Below are 22,736 nucleotides of genomic sequence, written 5' to 3' on the forward strand. Positions count from 1 at the left end.
TGTTTATTAATATAAAAATAGGTCTTCTTTTTACAAAATAAAAATTTGGTTTTTCTTTTATTTTCTAAAGAACCTTATTTGAATTTCTTGTTTTAAAAATTGAATGATTGATTTTTAATTATGAACAATATTTCAATATTTATTTTCAATTTAAAAAAAATGTAGCTAAACATTGTTAAAAATAAAATTTTTTCGGAGGCCTTTACACGCGGGTTAGAAATATTCATTAAAAAATTGTCATAAATCAGAATGAAAAAGTTTTTTCTAGAAATTAACTAAATAAAGATCATTTCTACAAGAGTGAAAGAAGGTTTAGTGAAAGAACAAATTGCAATTTTGTATTTTTATTTCTTATCTTTAAAAAAAAATCTATAATGTTGAAGATAAATAAATGTAGTAGTAAAAAGATGCAAATCAATTTGTCTTTTTTATTCAATTTATCGTGTGTTGAATAATTTTTTTTTAAACAGAGAAAGAAAGATAACGTTTTATATTTAAAAAAAAATCAAATGCATCTTTCTTTTCTTGCAATAAAAGATGATGAAAATTTGAAACTTTAAAATTAAAAGTATAAATTATTTTTTTTTGTCTTATTTAAATGGTGTATTTTGTCTACTTCTTCTTCTTTCTTGGCTGAGGCGCTGGCAAATATTCCGTTTTACGTTTTGAGGCCGATTTTGGTCCGGCATTACCGCCCTTTTTCTTTCTCTCCTGTCTCTCGCGCTCCTCGAGTTCTTGATTTTCGCGTTCAATCAATGTAATGAGAGTATTACATCGTCGTTGTAATTCAAGAGCAGTTCGTGATTTAACGAACCAATCGAAACGAAATTGTGGAGCTGATCTCACAGTGGCGCGTAATTCCTCGTAAACATTTTCCTTGTCAAAGCCAAGTTTATGCAGCATGCAAACTAAAAATCTATCCTCTTCCTCGGTGTAATTTTTACCCTTGTTTGTTCCGTAGGCTATCCTCAATTGATGGAAAGGCGCACGATATCGTGCCATTTTTGCGTCGAGAGCCTTTTTAATTCCTGCGCGTCTCTGTATTTTTGCTTCGCCACGTTCAATTTGTGCCATTACTCTGAAAAATGAAAATTAGTATTTAATTTGGAATAATAATTAATATTTTAATATTTAATTATTGTTATAATAACTGTTTCAATAATTATTAACTTTTTTTGCAAGTTTTTAGCGTATAATTATAAAATATACTTTTGTCCTAAAAATTCAAATTATCTTTCATTAAAATAAATTTTTTCCAAAATTTATTTTTAAGTTACACTTTTTTTTCATTTTTATGAACTTTGCCAATAACAGAATTCAATTTTATTCAGAGTTGTAGAAAAATATTATATTTCTAGAAATGATACAAACATTTTTGTTTTATTTAACCTTAAACTGTTCTTGAATTTTTTTCCACCTTAAAGAATTTTTAAAAATAAAAGTTATAGTTTCAATTTTTATAAAAAAATTAATTTCTGAATTTAAATAATTGAATTCTTGAAGAACTTTCTGAAAACTATTCAAAACACAATTGTTTTAAGAGAAACACATTTAGAGAAAATGTTTAATTGAAAATTCTGGAAAGTAATTGAATTTTCGAAGAGTTAAAAATAAAAATTTTAGGAACTAATAAAAATTTTGAATTTTGAACAATTTAGTTTTTCGAAAAGTTTAAATTAGTTGAATATCAAGATTAGCGGTAGAAAATCGCCACCATATTGAAAAAATATCGAATCATAAAAGACAGAATTCGGATAAGTTTATTCAATATTTTGGATACTTTTATAGAATTTAAGCAAAGAAAACTGAAAAAAAACCGGACAAGTGCGAGTAGAACTCGTACTGAAACCGAGGGTTCCGTACCCACGTTTAAAACTTTTACTTTTTTGATGAAAAAATATAAAGATCAACTCCAATATTTTTCGCTGTATTTTTTCTGTAATCTACAGGTGAAAATAAATAAATAACCAATTTTCATCTCTTCAGATAAAAAACTGTGGGCGCTAGGGTAAAAAACACGCATTTCTGACAAAATTTTTAAAAACTTAGAGTTTTTCGCTAAAAAAAAATATGAAGATAAAATCCAATCATGTTCGGTCTATTTTTCCTGAAATCTACACATGAAAATTCATAAAATAAGCAAAACTATAGTCCAATAGGCCAAGAATTGTGAAAACCAAGGGAGGGATACACACTTTTTTTTCTAAAACAAAAAAAATTTTTAGTTTTTCGCAAAAAAAAAATGAAGATGAACTCCAATAATTTTTTCTGTATGTTTGTTAAAATCTACACGAAAAAATAAATAAAAATATATAACGCCAGTCCACTAGACTAAGAATTGAGGGAACTAGCATAGGTATTATAATTATTATCAAAAATTGAAAAAAAAATTTAGGTTTTCGCTCAAAACGGAATGAAGATTAATTCTAATCATTTCCACTATATTTTTCCTGTAATCTACACGTGAAAATACAAAAGTGTACCAATTTTCAGCTCTTTAGGTAAAAACTGTAAGTGCTAGGGTGAAATACACGCTTTTTTGACGAAATTTTTAAAAACTTTGAGTTTTTCGCTGAAAATAATATGAAGATCAAATCCAATCATGTTCGCTATATTTTTCCTGGAATCTACACACGAAAATACATAAAATAAGCAAAACTGCAGTCCAATAGGCCAAGAATTCTGAAAACCAAGGAGGGGTACACACTTTTTTTTAAAACGAAAAATTTTTTTAGTTTTTCGCAAAAAAAAATATGAAGATGAATTCCAATAATTTTTTCTGAATGTTTGTTGAAATCCACACGAAAAAGTAAATAAAAATGTATAACGCCAGTCCACTAGATTAAGAATTGAGAGAACCAGCAAGGGTTAAAGAATTTTCGAGCTTGCAAAAAGAGATTTTAGTTTTTCGATGAAAACACCATGAAAATAAATTCTAATCACTTCCGCTATATTTTTCCTGTAATCTATGCGTAAAAACGAATAAGTATGCCAATTTTCAGCTCTGCAGGTAAAAAAATGTAGGCGCCAGGGGGGGGGTACATGGATTTTTTTCAAAATTTTCAAAATTTTTGACTTTTTCGATAAAAACAGAATGAAGATCAATACCAAATGTGTTCGCTATATTTTTCCTTTAATCCATTTTTGAAAATACATATGCATACCAATTTTCAACTTTCTAGGTAAAAAACTGTGGGCGCTAGGGGGGGGGGGGGGGTACATGCCTTTTTTTGCGAAAAATGGCCAAAATTTGATGTTTTTCGTCGAAAACACTATGAAGATCAATCCCAATCACGTTCGCTACAAACCTAGAACCTAAACTACTAAATGGATTTTGCAGGATACTCTAAAATATTATTAAATGAGTTAAAATCCCGATATATATTTCCGAAAATTTCAATAAATTTCGTATTTTTTAAAATTTCTGGATTTTTCAAAAGAAAATTAAATTTTTGTGAAATTTAGACAAACGTAAAGACATATCTTTTAAACGGATATGTAAAATATTGTAGAATATTTTTAATTGGGTTACAATCTCGATATGTATTTCAGGAAATTTCAATACATTTCGTATTTTTTGAAATATTTGGATTTTTCTCAAAAAAATTGGAATTTTTAAAATTTAGACAAACGTAGAGACTGAAGTTTTTCTAACTTAATTACTTAATTGATGAAAGTATTGACGCCAAGATTTTAAAATTGCCTTAAATAGAAATTTTTTATAAAAACGAATAATTAGATTTCATTTTTTACTTATGTTAAACATGAAATTAAATTTCATATTATTTGTTACAATTCAAAATATAACGTGAAACATTGACTTAATTCGTAAATCTAATTAGTAAAATTAATAAAATAAATCAACATAAAAACTTTAGTTATAAATTTTACTTGGTAAACTTTTATTTCAGTAATAGTTTGAACAATTACAAAAGCTTTTACTTGGCGGAGTTTTTTGCATCAAAGATGATTTTGTTGGGATTTAAATATATAGAATTTATTTCTTCTTGCTATAAATTTTGCTCTATATCTTTTGACTAATAATTAAAAAATTTTTGGATAATCGAAAGAGGGAAAAATTTAATTGAAAACAATTGAATTTTAAATAAGAACTTTTTTTCTTACTTTTTTGAATAATTCAATTCTCAAAGAACCTACCCGTGTGGAAAAGTGGTGTTGGCCCACGCCGGGGGCCCGCATGGATCGCCCACATCCATGAGGGGCCCACGTGGGTGATCCAGGCGAGGCCCCTCATGGAAACGACATGCTGATCGATGAGGGCGCCCGCATGGGCGATCCACGCGGGCGCCCTCGTCGGCCCCCTGCGTGGCCCTCGCGTTTGCCCTCATCTTTGCCCTCGACTTTATTTTTCAAAATTAAGTTAATAAATTAATTATTTATTAATAACAAGCAAGTTCAATTATTAATAAATAACATTGTTATTTAACGATTTTTACTTTTTTTAATTAAATCGTGACCAAAAAAAAAACATCTGACGCACTCGGGAATAGAACCTACGACCTACGGACTATCAGACAAACGCTTTACCACTGTGCTAAGGAACTTAGTTGAAATTTATTTCTTTATAGTAGGTGACTAGCTGACTTGCTTTTGATGATTCAATAAAACATTGTTGACACTAATACACCATAACAAAAAACGTGTTATTCATTGTTTAAAATCATTGTAATCATTAATTTTTGTTATGTAAAAAAATATTTTTTGTTTGGACTTAGAAATTTTTGCTGGTAAATGATGTGGGCGATCCATGCGGGCCCCTCGTGTGGGCCCTCAAGGATTTGCCCTTATGTAAGTTCAATATTTTCAAAAAAATGTCAAAACATTTCTGTTAAAAACGTGTTTTTTATTGTTTATAATCATTATAAACATTAATTTTTGTTATGTAAAAAAATATTTTTTGTTTGGACTTAGAAATTTTTGCTATAGTCAATGATGTGGGTGATCCATGCGGGCCCCTCGCGTGGGCCCTCAAGGATTTGCCCACATGGATCAGCCCTCGTCGGCCCCCGCCGGGGGCCCTCACGTCGTGTGGGCTTGATGGGGGCTTTTTCCACACGGGTAATAAAAATTATCAAAAATAATTGATATAGAGAAGAATTTGAGTTTCGATTTTTAGATAATAATTAAATATTGGAAGATAATATATAGTATAATTTTTTTAAAATAAATAAATTTACAAAGGTATCAAATTGAAATTTAATTGGCAAAGTTTTTAATTTTGAACAATTTCAATAAAAAATTCTAAAGAACTCAGTTCTTTGAAAAATGTTAATTCAAATTTTTTTTAAATTAGTTATTTACTAGTAATTTTTTGGAATTTTTTCAGTAAAAATTGAAAACTTTTCGAATAATCCAAATTTTGTAAAATTAAATAGGGACATGATTATTCCCCTAATGTCATTTTTCCGAAATGTCATTTTACCGAACTGCACTTTTGCGAATAGTCATTTTTGCGAAAAGTCATTTTTACGAATTGTCATTTTTCCGAATTTGCACTTTTGCGAATCGCCATTTTTACGAAAAGCCATTTTTGTGAAATGTCATTTTTACGATTAGTCATTTTTGCGAATTGTCATTTTTGCGAAAGGTCATTTTTGAGAAATGGCATTTTTGCGAATTGTCACTTTTGCGAATCGCCATTTTTACGAATTGTCATTTTTGCGAATAGTCATTTTTGCGAAAAGTCATTTTTACGAATTGTCATTTTTGCGAAAATTCCTATAGTGAATCTATATATGCATACAAGTTTACTATAGTAATTATCGCAAAAATGACAAATCGTAAAAATGATATTTCACAAAAATGGCTTTTCGCAAAAATGTCTTTTCGTAAAAGTGACAATTCGCAAAAATGACAATTTGCAAAAATGGCTTTTCGCAAAAATGACAATTCGTAAAAATGACTTTTTGCAAAAATTACTATTCGCAAAAGTGCAGTTCGGTAAAATGACATTTGGGGAAATTTGGAGAATAATCATGCGTCCCAATAGGGACCAAATTCACACACTACGTCACGCATTTTCGAACGAATTTTTACCCCCCTCCCCTTCCTTCGTCACATTTTTTACATAGGAAATAATTTTTTTTTTCACATTTCGTCACACACAGCTTGACACCCCCCCCCCCCCATCCCTAGAAGTGTGAAGTAGTTTGTGAACGAAAAATTCCCATAAAAAATGAATTATTTGTGAAAATAATTGAATTCTCAAGAAGAATTTATTGTATTGAAAATAATTGAATTATTAGGAAAATTTTATTAAAATTGCACTCTTATTAACTAAATCTTGTAAAGAATTTTGTCAACTTTTTTTTAAATAATAGAATTCTTTCAAAGTTTTTAAAAAATTTTCGATATAATTGAATATGTCAGAACTATTTTTTTTAATTTTCTGAATATATTTGAATTCCTTCGAGAAACTTCATTAAAAAATGAAAAATAATTGAATTGGTGCGAAGAAATTTATAAAAAACTGTTAAGTAATTGAATTCCTGTGAAATTTTTATTAATATTTTGTTTCAATAATTGAATTATTTTAAAAAATTTTATTAAAATAGTAGATATTATAAATAATTAAAATGAGGAAAATTTTTGAAAATAATTGAATTTCGGAGAAGAATTTTATTATTTCTAAAAATAATTGAAATTTTAAAGAGAATTTTTAAAAATTTATTATAAGTAATAATTTTATGATAGTTGTTCAAGAATTAAGTTATTTAAAAAGATATTATTATTATTATTAGAAATAGAAAAAATTGAAGGGCTTGTATTTGAATTCTTTGCAATTTCATAGTTTATAAGGCAAACAAAAGAGACACCAAAATTCAGAATTTTCTTATAAATTCAAAAAATTTAATTTTTTTTCCTGACCTGTGTCAACCCTGATTAAACAAAATTGTTGAATTTTTTTGAATAATTTAATTAAATTCTGAAAAAATTAGGTTTTGAAATAATTTTACTTACAATTGTTTTTTAGATAATTCAATTTTCTAAAGTAAATTAATTAAAAAATTGTAAATTTCGTCAAATTATATTGAAATAAATTTTATGCTATGGATAATTTTAATTAAATTTTTTAAGAATAATGTTTTAGAAAAAAAATTTGAAAAGTGATTTGAAAATAATTGAAATTTAAAAGAACTTTGAATTCAAGTTATTATCGGAATAAGAGAAAAAGTTGAAAAATTTTCTGGTAATCTAAAAATCAATCCGATGCCTGTCTGTTTTTTATCAAGTAGGAAAAACTTGTTTACCTGTCGATATCCTGAAGTTCATGGCAACGTTCCCAAAATACAGCGGAATATTCCATCACTTCTTCTGGTGTTTTGCCTTCAACTTCCTTAGCAATATTTTCAATATCATCGCGACCGTATTTCTCGTTCGCCTTTATAAACTGGTTAAAATCACGTTTCGTCCAATTAGTAAATCCCTGAATGAGTAAATCTTCCTTCTCCTTCACCTCATCATCTGAAAGTGGTTGAGCATCGTCAATCTTTCGTTGTTCCTCCTTCTGAACACGAGCCGCATCCGAACCTAATTCGGGATTTTTCGGAACCTGGAGAAAAAGATAATCATTACGAAAAAATGAATTCAAGATTAACAAAATAGAAAAACAAAATAGAACAAAGGGAACATAGAGTCACCTTATAACCGACAGTTTGTCTGAAATAGTAAATTTCCTGATCTAGAAGCTCAAAGAGTCTCGGAGGGAAGAATTGAAAATCTTGAACAATCGGTTGCTTTGGTGGTCGCGGTGCTTTCGGTGCTTTTGGCTCGGAAACACGAAGTGCTTCTCTAAAATACGCATCAACAGCATAATTCGCCTTTCGTTCACGTTTAGGCGGTTCAATCCAGTTGCCAATACCGGGAATTTTTTGCTTCTCACGATAATCCTGTCCCTCGAATTGATAAACCGAGTCGGTTGGCGCGTCAACGGTGAAATTACGCAATGACGATTCACCCATACTTTCCAATTTTTGTTTACTCTCTTCAGTTTTGTCCTCGCCCTTCTTGAGAATCGTGTCAATATCCTCGTCAGTGATTGCGCTGTCCTTTGATGCAAACACCTCATTCGCTCCGTGTCGAATAATATTCAACATTTCATCTTTATTCAATGCATTTTGCTTCGCGTCAACTAATCTACCTTGTTGAATGACCAATTTATCCAAACGTAATTTAACCTCAGCACGTTCGACGATCTTCTCCTCCACCGTATTCTCAGTGATGAAACGAAAAACTCTCACTTGCTTCTGTTGACCAATGCGATGGGCACGATCCATAGCTTGAAGATCCATTTGTGGATTCCAATCGGAATCGAAAATAATAACCACATCGGCTGTTGCTAAATTAATACCCAAACCACCGGCACGTGTTGAGAGCATGAAAATAAATTTCTCACTACCCGGAGCATTGTATTCATTGATTTGTCGTTGACGATCCTCGTGCGCCGTATTACCATCGAGACGGCAATACTGATAACATCTCCAGTGACAATAATCCTCGAGAATATCCAGCATGCGTGTCATTTGACTGAAAATTAATACCCTCGATTCTTGTTGCTGTAATTTTGGCAAAAGTTTATCCAAAATTACCATTTTACCGCAATTGTAGACTAAATGCTCGTCAGTTGTGTAAGGTGGACCAGGCTCGGCGCCATCGAATAAATACGGATGATTACAACATTTTCTCAATTGCATGAGAATATTTTGCAGCCGCATTTTTTCAATTTTTCCCGCTCCATTAACAATATCAATGTCCTTCATTAATACTTTTGTATACCATTCGCGTTGCATTTTACTTAAACCAATGTAGACTTTCATTTCTTTTTTTGGTTTTAAACCCTTTTCCACTTCTGATTTCAAACGTCGTAGTAAAAATGGTCTAAGGACGGCGTGTAAACGTTCAACCAGTGAATTATCACCGAGAAAACTGTTTGTATTGAACCATGCATCAAAATCATCGCTACTATTAAATACATCGGGTAGAAGAAAATTGAGAAGTGACCATAATTCGTGGAGATTATTTTGCAATGGTGTACCAGTGAGAAGTAAACGATTTGCAGTCTTGCATTCTCGTAGAATTTCTGATAATTTGGATTTTTCGTTTTTTAAACGATGCGCCTCGTCGACAACCATATAGCGCCAATTGAATTTTTTAAATACCCATTTTTCACGTAGTACCATTTCATAAGATGTCACACAAACGTCCCATTCACCGGGTAACATAACTTCTCGAATAAATGTATTTCTAGTGTCAATATCACCAATGAGAAATACTGTTCTTAATGAAGGACACCATTTTTTGAATTCATTCATCCAATTGGCGAGAGTTGTCTTTGGAACGACGACTAAATGTGGACCGGAAACGTTGCGAAAATGCTTCATATATCTGAAAAATAGGATAAATTTATTTATGCAAAAATCACCAAATTTAAATATTTTATTTCTTCTTCAGATTAAATTTGTATTACAATAATTTTGCGTCACTATTAAACAAATTAATTTGTTTCTAAGTACATAACTATAAAATTTAATTTATTAATTTTTATTGCAATCAGTAATTTATGAAAATATTTTTAATCAAAAGTATTTTCTGAATTTTAACGTTAAAATAACATATTAGAATATTGAAAAATAATTTTAATTTAAGGAATTTCTTTTTTCATCAAAGTAGGTAAAAAAGGTGAATTATTTTTCGATATAAATGTGATATAAAGGTTGATTAAAATTGAAGTTTAATTAAATTATATTTTGTATCGATTAAAATTTGGTTAAATTTAATTTTTTATTCACTTCAGTAAAGATTGATTAAAATTGAAATAAATTGAAACAAAAATCGAATTAAATATACCTATTAAATTAAAATTTTAATAAATAAAAATTTAGTTAAAAATTTCATTTCAAAAAATTATATTTTGAATGGATTAAAATTTGGATACATTAAAGTTTTTATTAATTTCAGTGAAGATTCAATAAAATTAGAATAAATTCAACCACAAATGAAATTAAATTTGATTAAATTGAAGTATTAATATATAAAAAGTTGGTTAAAATTGAAATTTCATTATTTCATTATTTAAATGAATTAAAATTCAGATAAATTAAATTTTTATCCAGTTCAGCACAAATTAATTAAATTAAAGGTTAAAACTCAAATCGAATTAAATTTAATAAATTTTAATTTTAATAAATAAAAATTTGGGTAAGATTGAAGTTTCATTAAATTATATTTTCTATGGATTACAATTTAGTTGAATTTAATTTTTTATTTATTGCAGTGGAGATTAATTAAAGTTGAAATAAATTGAAGCTCAAAACGAATTAAATTTTATTAAATTGAAATATTAATATGGAGTGGCTATTCGGCCAGTTAACTGTCAAAATAAGGTAGTTTAAATATTCTGCCAGTGAACTGGCAGAATAAATTTTCTTATTTGGCCAGTGTATCTAAAAAAATATACAATTAATATCTAAATCTGGCCAAATAAAAAAGGGACTCTATTTGTCCAGTCAAAATAAATAGTTTTTAATATTTCAATATACGGGCAAGCTAACGTTTAGATAAATTATTAAAAAAAGTTTTAAAACAACAACTAAATATGTATATGAAGTAGAGACAATTTAACAAAAAGGGTGCAAAAGGTGAAAAAGTATTATTAATAAATAATATTAATTTTTTATTATTATTGCTTATATTTATTATAATAGGGAAATGTCAGGAAAACAAAATTTTTGTCAGTAAAGTAAAGGAAATGACCGACAAAAAAAATTTTTTTGTCAGGGAAATCAAGAAAATTGAGACTTTTTTCGATTTATTTTCAAAAATTGCGACTTTTCGACTTTTCTTCCAAATATTGCAACAAAATACCACATCTTTTAGTATAAAATGCAGAAATATTCTATTATAATGCCTTTAAGTCATTCAATTTTGAAATATTTCAAAATTTAATTATTTGACATGTTTTTCGTCCAACGAAAAAAAACATTGCACATCACCCCACAACACCCTACCTTAATAACTTAAGAAAAGAACATGGACAATTACAATTATTATAAAAAATTTACTTTTTGTATTTAAATAATTGAATTCTAATAGAACTTTCGGAAAATTATTTAAATAATTGATGTAGAGATGAAGTTTTGGTAGTAAATTATAGAAAATAATTGAATTCAGGAAGGGTTAAAATTGTTATTTTTAGAAATTATTAAAATTCATAAATTTTACTCATTTTCTGTAAACTTTTATATTTTCCTGCAAAAAGAATTTCGTCAGGGAATATAATTTTAATGTCAGTAAATTGTCAGGGAAATTGATAATCTGAAACTTGTGACCACCCTGACAATATACTAAGTATCTTTTGGCCTATTAAAAAACTATAATTTAAATAACTTTACTGATTTAGGAAGAAATTATAAGAAAACTTCGTGAGACACAAATTTCAGGAAGTGTGTGCAGAATAAAAACAAATTGCTTTTTTTCTTTCAAATGTACATCAAGAACTTCGTCTATACTAACAACAAAAATAACAAAAAGCATAAGGTGCTCCTACTTTATACAAAAATTTTAAACGAAATGTCTATCTTGGCGCTCTTTCCCCTATATATATTTATTATTTTTATAATATTAATTATAATATAAATTTTAACAAAAATTTCTTTATTTTTTTTTATTTCTTATTATTATTTTTTATTATTATTTCTTATTATTATTTAGATCTTAAATTGAAATTTCAGTAAATATTTTTTTGAAAGGATTAAAATTTGGATAAATTAAATTTCTGATACAGTTCAGCACAAATTAATTGAAAATGGAATAAATTGAAGCTGAAATCGAATTAAATTGAAATTTTAATAAATAAAAATGTAGTTAAAATTGGTCCACTAAATTTCCAATAAATTACATTTTAAATACATTAAAATTGTGATATATTTATATCACAATTTGCATTAATTGAAGTAGTTTTTAAAAGTAATTTATAAAATAAATATTTGGTTTATTTAAACCAGAATTTTTCGATTATTATTAATTTCTAGGTTATGTCAAAATTATTAAATTTGCATTATTTTATTAATTTAGTCTAAATAAATTTATTTTCGAAAAAAATGAATTTCTTGGAAAAAACCCTGAAAAGAAATTAAAGAGACATTTAAATTACCCAAGAAGAGAAATTGTCTGAAGAGTTTTTCCCAGACCCATTTCATCAGCCAGAATTCCGTTAATTCCATTCTCATACAAAGAAATCATCCAATTTAGACCTCGAATTTGATAGTCTCGTAATTCTCCGGATTTTATGTAATTTGGCGATGATTCAAAACGCGTTGTTGGACCAGTTGTTGTATTATTACTTTCGGCAAGTAATTCCTCATCTTCTTCTTGTTCTGTTTTACTGTGCCTATGATCAGCAACATCAGACGACTTGTTTGACTCTTGAGATAGAGATTGAGATTGAGGTTGAGGTTGAGATGTTTGTGGTGGTGTTTTTGGATCTGCTTGAGGTTGCTTCCTTGGTCTACCAGCTTTTGGTTTTGTAGGACTCTTGTCCTTTTGATTGTTTGTCATAAAATGGGAAAAAATTTCAGTTTGTTTCAGTAAAAAATCGAAACGTTTACTTCTGTCGGTTTCAATTTTTGTCTCAAAATCACCACCACCTCTTGATGATGTTGTTTCTGCTGAGGAATCATTGGAATTTTCTCCCGTCTCTCCGGGAAATGCATTTTCATCTGTCTTTGACATTTTGAGAAAATGTGATTTTTCACACTTTTCTTTGATAAAAATCACTTGATTAATGTCTTTTTGAATCACATGCGATGGAATAATTTCGTTAACACTTTGATAAGAACAGTTTGTAAAATGTTCACACAGACACGTTCGTTTTTTGTTTAAAAAAAGACCCGGCGTATTAAAAATTATAAATTAATAACACACATTGTCGCCATCTTGTACACGATCCCTCCAAGTTTCGGAGCGTCATTGAGACATTGACCAGAATTGGGAATGTCTGTTAGGTCTGTTATATCGTATACGTAAATTACCATGATTTGCTGATACCTTAGGGCGAATTCACAAGTAATTAACGTTTAGAGGTACTTTTTTTTACCAATTGATGATAATTATTTCTCTTTTATTAATTCTTCTTGACATTCGTGTAAAACGTGTAATATAGTGTTATAAATACAATTAAAATTTTTGAGACGCCTGTTTATCCCCGTTTATGCAAATGCTCTAATAGTCATTTGATCTAATTTAAAGGTTATAAATATTCAAATGATCTAAAGAACATTGAATATAATGTGATTTTATATAAAAGTCTAATTAATAAAATGAGTTTATTCTATAATTTATTTTTAAGCCAATAATCAAAATATCCAATTCGCATTTTCTATAATCATAAGCAATTATAAAATTTTTTCACGCAAACTTTCAACTGATAAAATAGTTGTATAAGCCAAAGTTTATTTTTTATAATTTTATAATAACCTAATTTTAAAGTGTTATAATTTTTAATTTGTATAAATTGTAATTTAACAAATGTCTGTCAAATCTAAATGTAGTAAAATATAATTTATTTAAATAAAATATCTTTTTTAAAAAATGCTAACAACCTCGAATCGTCAATTGATCAAATATTCAAAACATCTAATCGTCATTTCGTCCAATGCTAAAAACATCGAATCGTCAAATGGTCGAATGCTTAAAACATCGAATCGTCAATTGATCAAATATTCAAAACATCTAATCGTCATTTCGTCCAATGCTCGAAACGTCGAATCGAGAAAAAGTTGAAAAATTTGCTTGATGTAAGTTAACATTTATTTAAACCAAGCAAATTTTTCCAATTTTTGTCGATTCGACGTTTCGAGCATTGGACGAAATGACGATTAGATGTTTTGAATATTTGATCAATTGACGATTCGATGTTTTGAGCATTCGACCATTTGACGATTCGATGTTTTTAGCATTGGACGAAATGACGATTAGATGTTTTGAATATTTGATCAATTGACGATTCGAGGTTGTTAGCATTTTTTAAAAAAGATATTTTATTTAAATAAATTATATTTTACTACATTTAGATTTGACAGACATTTGTTAAATTACAATTTATACAAATTAAAAATTATAACACTTTAAAATTAGGTTATTATAAAATTATAAAAAATAAACTTTGGCTTATACAACTATTTTATCAGTTGAAAGTTTGCGTGAAAAAATTTTATAATTGCTTATGATTATAGAAAATGCGAATTGGATATTTTGATTATTGGCTTAAAAATAAATTATAGAATAAACTCATTTTATTAATTAGACTTTTATATAAAATCACATTATATTCAATGTTCTTTAGATCATTTGAATATTTATAACCTTTAAATTAGATCAAATGACTATTAAGGTACACTCTCACCTCTACTGCCTGCCTGCCTGCGCAGGCAGGCGCCATAAGAGTGAGAGAGAAAAAACATTTAATTTGAATTTTCTGACTCTCTTACTCTTATGTGTTACCATGTCAACCTGCAGGCAGGCAGGCAGGCAGTAGGAGCTGTGCTAGCGCCTTTATTTTATTCACGAAAATTAATTTTCCCGATTGTAATCGAAATAAATAATTACATTTATCAGTTTAGAAAACAAAATTCTTTTACGTCTTAGTCTTAAAAAACAAAATAACTGTCTAATATTTACTTGTTTCTCTATATAAATACCTATATTTCTCTGTAAACATTTTTAAAAATTATTTTCAAATTTCTTTCGACCATAATATAGTTCAAATTTAGACTATAATTTAGTACTATTTTCTATTTATCAATTTTTTATTAATTTGTTTTTTTTATAAACTAATTTTGTAAACAAATTTTATAAAATAATAAAAAAATACTAAAAAAATCAAATTTATTGAAAAAAATAAAATTTTAAATTTAAGTATATCTGTAGAAAAATAATTATTTCCTAAATTAAATTTCATTAAAAGATTGGTATTAAAAAGAACGTTCGCCTGATTAAATGCATTCTGACTTACTTTTTAGATAAACTAAAAGCCTACAGTAGGGGACCCAGTAAAAAAAAAAGTATTCAGAATAGAGAAAAAGTATTGGTGGAGACGTTCGGTGAATGCGTTTTCGCGACAAAACCGTATTGGTGGGTCACGGTGAATACATTTCGCTTACCGTGAATACTTTTTTTTTAAACTCTCGATTTAAAGATTCCTAAGCAAAGTTGAGAATATTTATAAAGAGCGTAAGTGATCTGAAGTATAAAAATGACGATTGCGAGAAGGAAATAAGAAATTTTGAGAAAAAACGAAAAATTAAATGTGACAAACCTACAGCGTATGATGATGAAAAGGAACATTGACGATACCGACAGAAACTTGAGAAATCCAAGTAAATGTATGTGAAACAGTAAGTTCCGCCGGTAACGTCAAAGTTCCTTTTAATCATCATACGTTGTAGGCACAGAAAAGCATATGGTAATTGATCAACATTTGACAATCTGTTTGTCACATTTAATTTTTCGTTTTTTTTTTAAATTTCTTATTTCCTTCTCGCAATAGTCATTTTTATACTTCAGGTCACTTACGCTCTTTATAAATATTCTCAACTTTGCTTAGGAATCTTTAAATCGAAAGTTTTTAAAAAAAGTATTCACGGTAAGCGAAATATGTATTCACCGTGACCCACCAATACGGTTTTGTCGCGAAAACGCATTCACCGAACGTCTCCACCAATACTTTTTCTCTATTCTGAATACTTTTTTTTTTACTGGGGATTTATTTCACTTTTTTACAGTTTGAATATTTTTGTATTCAAAATTATTTCTTTCAAAAAAGAAAATAATAAAAATAATAGAAATAATAGGAAATGATAATCTTTATTTAACCCCTTGACTGTGAGGGTACGTCTATAGACGTACATTTGAAAGTGGGCTTCCAGTGTGAGGTACGTCTATAGACGTACATACAAAAAAATTGATAAAAGGCAGAAAAAACAAGTAAATTTACGTCACACATACGTTACTTATGGTATTTTCGACGATAAATTCGAAACTGAAGTCAAATTTTGAAAATTCGAAAACCAAAATCCAATATGGCTGCTCAAAAGTAGACTTTTTTTAATTATACTTTTATTATATTAAATCTCAGGCAGCATACATTATTATATCAAAATAATATCTCACACAATTATATCAAAATGTTGTCGACGTCGCTGGTTACAAATATGAAGTTAGAATTTCGAAATTCAAAATGGCGGATTTGGATCCGCCATTTTGAATTTCGATGATGGACTAATTTTTTTAAATTCATTGAATTCGCTTGAAACTAACTACTCGGGGGTTTTCGAGGTCGCTGATTCCGAATATGAAGTTAGATTTTCGAAATTCAATATGGCGGATCCAAAATGGCGGACATATTTTTTAGTATTCATTGGATTTGCCTAAAACTTGTTACTCGGGGGTTTTCGAGGTCGCTGATTTGGAATATGAAGTTAGATTTTCGAAATTCAAAATGGCGGATCCAAAATGGCGGACGTATTTTTTGAATTCATTGTAATCGCTTGAAACTTGTTACTCGGGGGTTTTTAGGGTCGCTGATAACGAATCTAAGCTCAGATTTTAAAAATTAAAAATGGCGGATCCAATATGGCGGACATATTTTTTTAATTTCTCGGATTCGATTGAAACTTGTTACTCGGGGGTTTTTGAGGTCGCTGATGACGAATCTGAAGTCAGATTTTCAAAATTCAAAATGGCGGACGTATTTTTTTGAATTCATCGTATTCGCTTGAAACTTGTTACTCGGGGGTTTTCAGGGTCGCTGATAACGAATCTGAAGTGCATTTTTAAACATTCAAAATTGCGGATCCAAATCAGCGACCTCGAAAACCCCCGAGTAACAAGTTTTAAGCGAATCCGATGAATTCAAAAAAATATGTCCGCCATTTTGGATCTGCCATTTTGAATTTCGAAAATCTAACTTCATATCTAGAATCAGCGACCTCGAAAACGCCCGAGTAACAAGTTTCAAGCAAATCCGATAAATTCAAAAAATACGTCCGCCATTTTGAATTTTGAAAATCTGACTTTAGATTCGTCATCAGCGGCCCCCAAAACCCCTAAGTAACAAGTTTTAAGTGAATCCGATGAATTTTTGAAAATGTTGTCCGCCATATTGGATCTGCCATTTTGAATTTTAAAAAGCTGACTTCATATTCGGAATCAGCGACCTCGAAAACCCCCGAGTAACAAGTTTCAAGCAAATCCGATGAATTCAAAAAAATACGTCCGCCATTTTGGATCCGCCATTTTGAATTTTGAAAATTTGACTTCAGATTCGTCATCAGCGGCCCCCAAAACCTAACTGTACCCAATCTCACAAATTTTGGTCACCAAAAAATTTCTTAACATTTTGGACCCACTTTATAAATTTTTCTCCTCACAGCGAAGGGGTTAATAATAATATTGCTTGTTTTATTAAAAAAAACCGGACAAGTGCGAGTAGAACTCGTCTAGAAAACCGAGGGTTCCGTACCCACGTTTAAAACTTCTACTTTTTTGCTGAAAAAATTTAAAGATCAACTCCAATATTATTCGTTGTATTTTTTCTGTAATCTACAGGTGAAAATAAATAAATAACCAATTTTCATCTCTTCAGATAAAAAACTGTGGGCGCTAGGGTAAAAAACACGCATTTTTGACGAAATTTTTAAAAACTTCGAGTTTTTCGCTAAAAAAAATATGAAGATAAAATCCAATAATTTTTTCTGTATGTTTGTTGAAATCTACACGAAAAAATAAATAAAAATGTATAACGCCAGTCCACTAGACTAAAAATTGAGAAAACTAGCATGGGTATAATTATTATCAAAAATTGAAAAAAAAAATTTAGGTTTTCGCTCAAAACGCAATGAAGATCAATTCTAATCATTTCCACTATATTTTCCCCCTAATCTATACGTGAAAATACAAAAGTGTACCAATTTTCAGCTCTTTAGATAAAAAACTGTGAGTGCTAGGGTGAAATACACACTTTTTTGACGAAATTTTTAAAAATTTTGAGTTTTTCGCTAAACAAATATGAAGATAAAATCCAATCATGTTCGGTGTATTTTTCCTGAAATCTACACATGAAAAAACATAAAATAAGCAAGACTGCAGTTCAATAGGCCAAAAATTGTGAAAACCAAGGGGGGGGGGGGTACACACATTTTTTTAAAAAACGAAAATTCTTTTTAGTTTTTAGCAAAAAAAAAATATGAAGATGAATTCCAATAATTTTTTCTGTATGTTTGTTGAAATCTGCACGAAAAAATAAATAAAAATGTATAACGCCAGTCCACTAGATTAAGAATTGAGAGAACCAGCAAGGGTTAAAGAATTTTCGAGCTTGCAAAAAGAGATTTTAGTTTTTCGATGAAAAATAAATAAATAAATACACACTGAGAGAACAGAGTAGTTATCGCAACCAATAAAATGCTTACGAAAACCATTTTGGTTAGTAAACTATACTGCTGCTAATTGGATAGTTGAAGATACCATTTTTAAATAGTAAAAGATTTACCATTTTCTATTAGTAAAGGCAACTATTTTAGTTGGTAGGGACCACTAATAAAAGTTCTAATAGGTACATTTGCTTAGTTCATTTTACAATAAATAAATATATAACAACAATTATTTATCTAATATTATTCGCACACTATAAAGACATGATAAACATATTTTTTAATGTGCGAATAATATTAGAAAAGTAATTATCATTATCCTTACAAAAATAACACTGCACTTTTTCCTCGAGTATACAAAATATTCACAAGTTGCACTTATTACATGTCCTTTACATTCTTCGACTCTCGATATCTCTTCTGACAGTTTCATCAGTTTCCACACACTCGATATTCTTCTTATCACAAAAATAACAAAAAGTTAGAAACAAATAACCACATAAAACTTTAACAAATGCACTAAGAGGACAACACTATGTTATGCGTCATATGTCAAGCCGACATTTTTTTTCTCGTTTACTAACGAAAATGGTAAAGCCAACTATTTTTGTGGATGCATTTACTATTTCACATTTACTAATTCTAAATAGTTACGTTTGATATGCAAAAGATTAAAACTTACTGGTAAAATTACTAGATTTTACTAACTAAATAGACGGGAGAATAAATTTTGCCTTTACTAATAAAAAAGTAGTTGCTCTAACCATTCATTTCTCTCAGTGCACCATGAAAATAAATTCTAATCACTTCCGCTATATTTTTCCTGTAATCTATGCGTAAAAACGAATAAGTATGCCAATTTTCAGCTCTTTAGATAAAAAACTGTGGGCGGCAGGGGAGAAGTACATGCATTTTTTTCGAAATTTTCAAAATTTTCGAGTTTTTCGCTGAAAACACTATGAAGATCAATACCAAATATGTTCGCTATATTTTTCCTGTAATCCATTTTTGAAAATACATATGGGCAATTCTACGTGAGATTTCAGTCGACCTCTTAAAATCGGCCAAAAATATTTTTTTTCTATTCTGTATTGAAAAAAAACAGATACGTATTTTTTTTTTATTTTTTTGGAGGCCAAATTTTTGAGTTATGAATTTTCAAAATTTTCGCTTTTTAAATGTAGGTATATTTTTAATGTCAGATAACTAAAAAAATATTGCTTCTTTTCATTTTTTGACAAGAGAAAAAAAGTTTTGTTTTTCTCTCTACTTTTGAATAATCATAACAAAAAAATTTTTTTTTCATTTTTTATTAAAAAAATAAAAAAATTTTATAAACAAATTAATTTTTTTTAACTTTGGGTATGATAAATTTTTAATTTTCTTTTTTTAAAACATACCTGGAAATGATAAGAAGGTTTTGCAAAAAGTTTCAGAGTGGGCCTGACAAGTTTGATGGGTCCAAAAAAATAATTAAGCTGTCCGTGCAGGTCGCACGCACGTGGCACAATGGGATTTTTTTACAATTTATTATTAAAAATTGTCTAGAGCCTACAAATTTTATCGGATTTTGATTATTATTGAATTTTTAGGCTCTAAACAATTTTTAATAATAAATTGTAAAAAAATCCCATTGTGCCACGTGCGTGAGACCTGCACGGAGAGCTTAATTATTTTTTTGGACCCATCAAACTTGTCAGGCCCACTCTGAAACTTTTTGCAAAACCTTCTTATCATTTCCAGGTATGTTTTAAAAAAAGAAAATTAAAAATTTATCATACCCAAAGTTAAAAAAAATTAATTTGTTTATAAAATTTTTTTATTTTTTTAATAAAAAATGAAAAAAAAATTTTTTTGTTATGATTATTCAAAAGTAGAGAGAAAAACAAAACTTTTTTTCTCTTGTCAAAAAATGAAAAGAAGCAATATTTTTTTAGTTATCTGACATTAAAAATATACCTACATTTAAAAAGCGAAAATTTTGAAAATTCATAACTCAAAAATTTGGCCTCCAAAAAAATAAAAAAAAAATACGTATCTGTTTTTTTTCAATACAGAATAGAAAAAAAATATTTTTGGCCGATTTTAAGAGGTCGACTGAAATCTCACGTAGAATTGCCCATATGCATACCAATTTTCATCTTTCTAGGTAAAAAACTGTGAGCGCTAGGGGGGGGGAGGGGTACATGGTCATTTTCCGTAACCGTTTTAATAGCCCAGTAAAAAAAATTCGATACACGGACCGCAGAGTTCGTATACGAGCTCGGTAGCTCGTATGAGAAATATGAGAAAACTGGCTCATACGAGCCTTTTCCGTAATGAGAAGTGTATAGATGCTTGTATACGAGGTGACTTTTAAAGCATTATTTTAAAGTAAATGTAGATAATAGAAATGAATTTTCAAAGTAAAACAAAGCTAAATTTATAAAGGAAATGAAGTTTTAAGAAAAAAAGGATAATTTTGTTCAAAAAATTTATTCACACTGAAAAAAGGTTAGAATTTGATAATTCCTTATGTTACTTTAACTAACCGACATTAGATATTTCTCGTATACGGTAAGCAGATTTTGTATTAAATTTAATTATTTTATATAAGAACATTTATATAATAAATAAATAATAATATATTATTAATTAGTAATGAAAAAAACTTATTTATTCTACCGCCAATACAAAATCGTGCTTACCGCATCCGAGAAATATCTAATGTCGGTAAGTTAGAGTAACAAGGAATTATCAAATACTAACCTTTTTTCAGTGTGAATAAATTTTTTGAACAAAATTATCCTTTTTTTCTTAAGACTTCATTTCCTTTATAAATTTAGCTTTGTTTTACTTTGAAAATTCATTTCTATTATCTACATTTACTTTAAAATAGTGTTATATTAAGAAAAATGCTTTAAAAGTCACCTCGTATACACTTCTCATTACGGAAAAGGCTCGTATGAGAGTTTTCTCATATTTTTTCTCATACGAGCTACCGAGCTCGTATACGAACTCCGCGGTCTGTGTATCGAATTTTTTTTACTGGGAGGGTTCCTACCGGGTACGGAACCCTAAAAATAATAAATATTGCATTTTATTTATTTATTTATTGTATTTATTTACAGAAAAAAACGAAACAAGTCCATTTTGTTTAAAAATTGTAAAAATTTATTTTTTTAGCTGAAAAAATTATTGTTAAATATTTTTAGTTAGAAAAATAATAAATATCACTCTTTTTATTTAGAAAATAGTAAATATTACTTTTTGATTAACAAAAATAATAAATATTACACTCAAATCTCGCTATAACGACCTTCTCTATAACGAGCGCTCTCTATAACGAGAGCTCTGTCTCTCGGTATAGCGAGGAAAATTTCCTCCCGATTACCCCCACTATTTATAAACAAATGCACATTCATTTGGTTTAAAGTTGGTTAAAATCAATTTTATTTATATAAAATAAAATAAAAAAGTCATAAAAGGTCACTTCTTATTTGAAATTATATCAATCTTCAAAATTTTAGCTTATATAAATTTTCTGTACGTTAAAGTTCAAATTAAACTAGGTTACGTTTGTAATTTTGACATTATGTAAATTGTAAACACTAAAAAAAATGAATGAAGAATCTTAAAAGTGGGGATTTCTCATTTCTCCTCTTGCGCTCGTAATAGAGGGAGACTTGACTCCCGAACTTCTCGTTATAGCGAGATTCGAGTGTATATTTAAAAAAAGCACATATTTTTTTTATTTGAAAAAAATAATAAATAATATTACTTTTTTAATTTAAAAATATAATTTCAAGAGTAAAATATTTTATATTTTTCAAAAAAAAAATCAAATCAAATATGTTTAAAAAATATAATACTTGTTTATGGCCTGCATGTTTTACAATGATTTTTGTGTAATATATATACAAGTTAATGTATAAATAATTAGATTTGCAATGTTTAAATCTTGTCCATACAGTCTTTATACATTATTATATATTATTTAAAAATAAATAAATACGGAAATATTTTCTCTATGAAGTTTTGACAAAATTTTTTTCATGAGGAAAAAATTATAATTTCTCTGTATTTATCATTTGTATACGTATTTTAAGTTTAATTTTTTCCCCCATTTTATACAAAAAAAAATATTCTTGTCTTTAATGGACGAAATATTTTTGAACCACTATAAAATAAAATAATACAAATGTGTATAAAGTAAATTATAAAATTTAAATCAACAATTTTTTTCAATTAATTTTAATAATATTAATTCTTTTCAATTCATTTTTTCCAATTAATGTTTTAATTTTT

The 22,736-nt window shown here is 28.4% G+C and overlaps 1 protein-coding gene across 1 annotated transcript; it reads right to left on the bottom strand.

Annotated features, from left to right (window-relative positions):
- Positions 1 to 328: 328 nt before the first annotated feature.
- LOC122510985 (chromatin-remodeling complex ATPase chain Iswi) lies at positions 329 to 12,995 on the bottom strand. The gene is made up of 4 exons (XM_043625957.1): positions 12,173 to 12,995; positions 7,662 to 9,405; positions 7,272 to 7,573; positions 329 to 1,078 (listed from the first exon to the last, which is right to left on the bottom strand). The coding sequence occupies exons 1-4, from the start codon at positions 12,748 to 12,750 to the stop codon at positions 613 to 615; spliced, it is 3,090 nt and encodes a 1,029-aa protein (XP_043481892.1). The 5' UTR covers positions 12,751 to 12,995; the 3' UTR covers positions 329 to 612.
- Positions 12,996 to 22,736: the final 9,741 nt, after the last annotated feature.

This window comes from Leptopilina heterotoma, unplaced genomic scaffold, assembly GCF_015476425.1.
Source record: "Leptopilina heterotoma isolate Lh14 unplaced genomic scaffold, ASM1547642v1 Lhet_8, whole genome shotgun sequence".
In the NCBI taxonomy this organism is placed as follows: domain Eukaryota; kingdom Metazoa; phylum Arthropoda; class Insecta; order Hymenoptera; family Figitidae; genus Leptopilina; species Leptopilina heterotoma.

Coding starts and splice junctions, on each gene's coding strand:
- LOC122510985 (XM_043625957.1), bottom strand. CDS start 12,750: ATGTCAAAGACAGATGAAAATGCATTTCCCGGAGAGACGGGAGAAAAT. Junction 9,406..12,172: donor CAGACAATTTCTCTTCTTGG/GTAATTTAAATG, acceptor CCTATTTTTCAG/ATATATGAAGCATTTTCGCA. Junction 1,079..7,271: donor GAACTTCAGGATATCGACAG/GTAAACAAGTTT, acceptor TTCATTTTTCAG/AGTAATGGCACAAATTGAAC.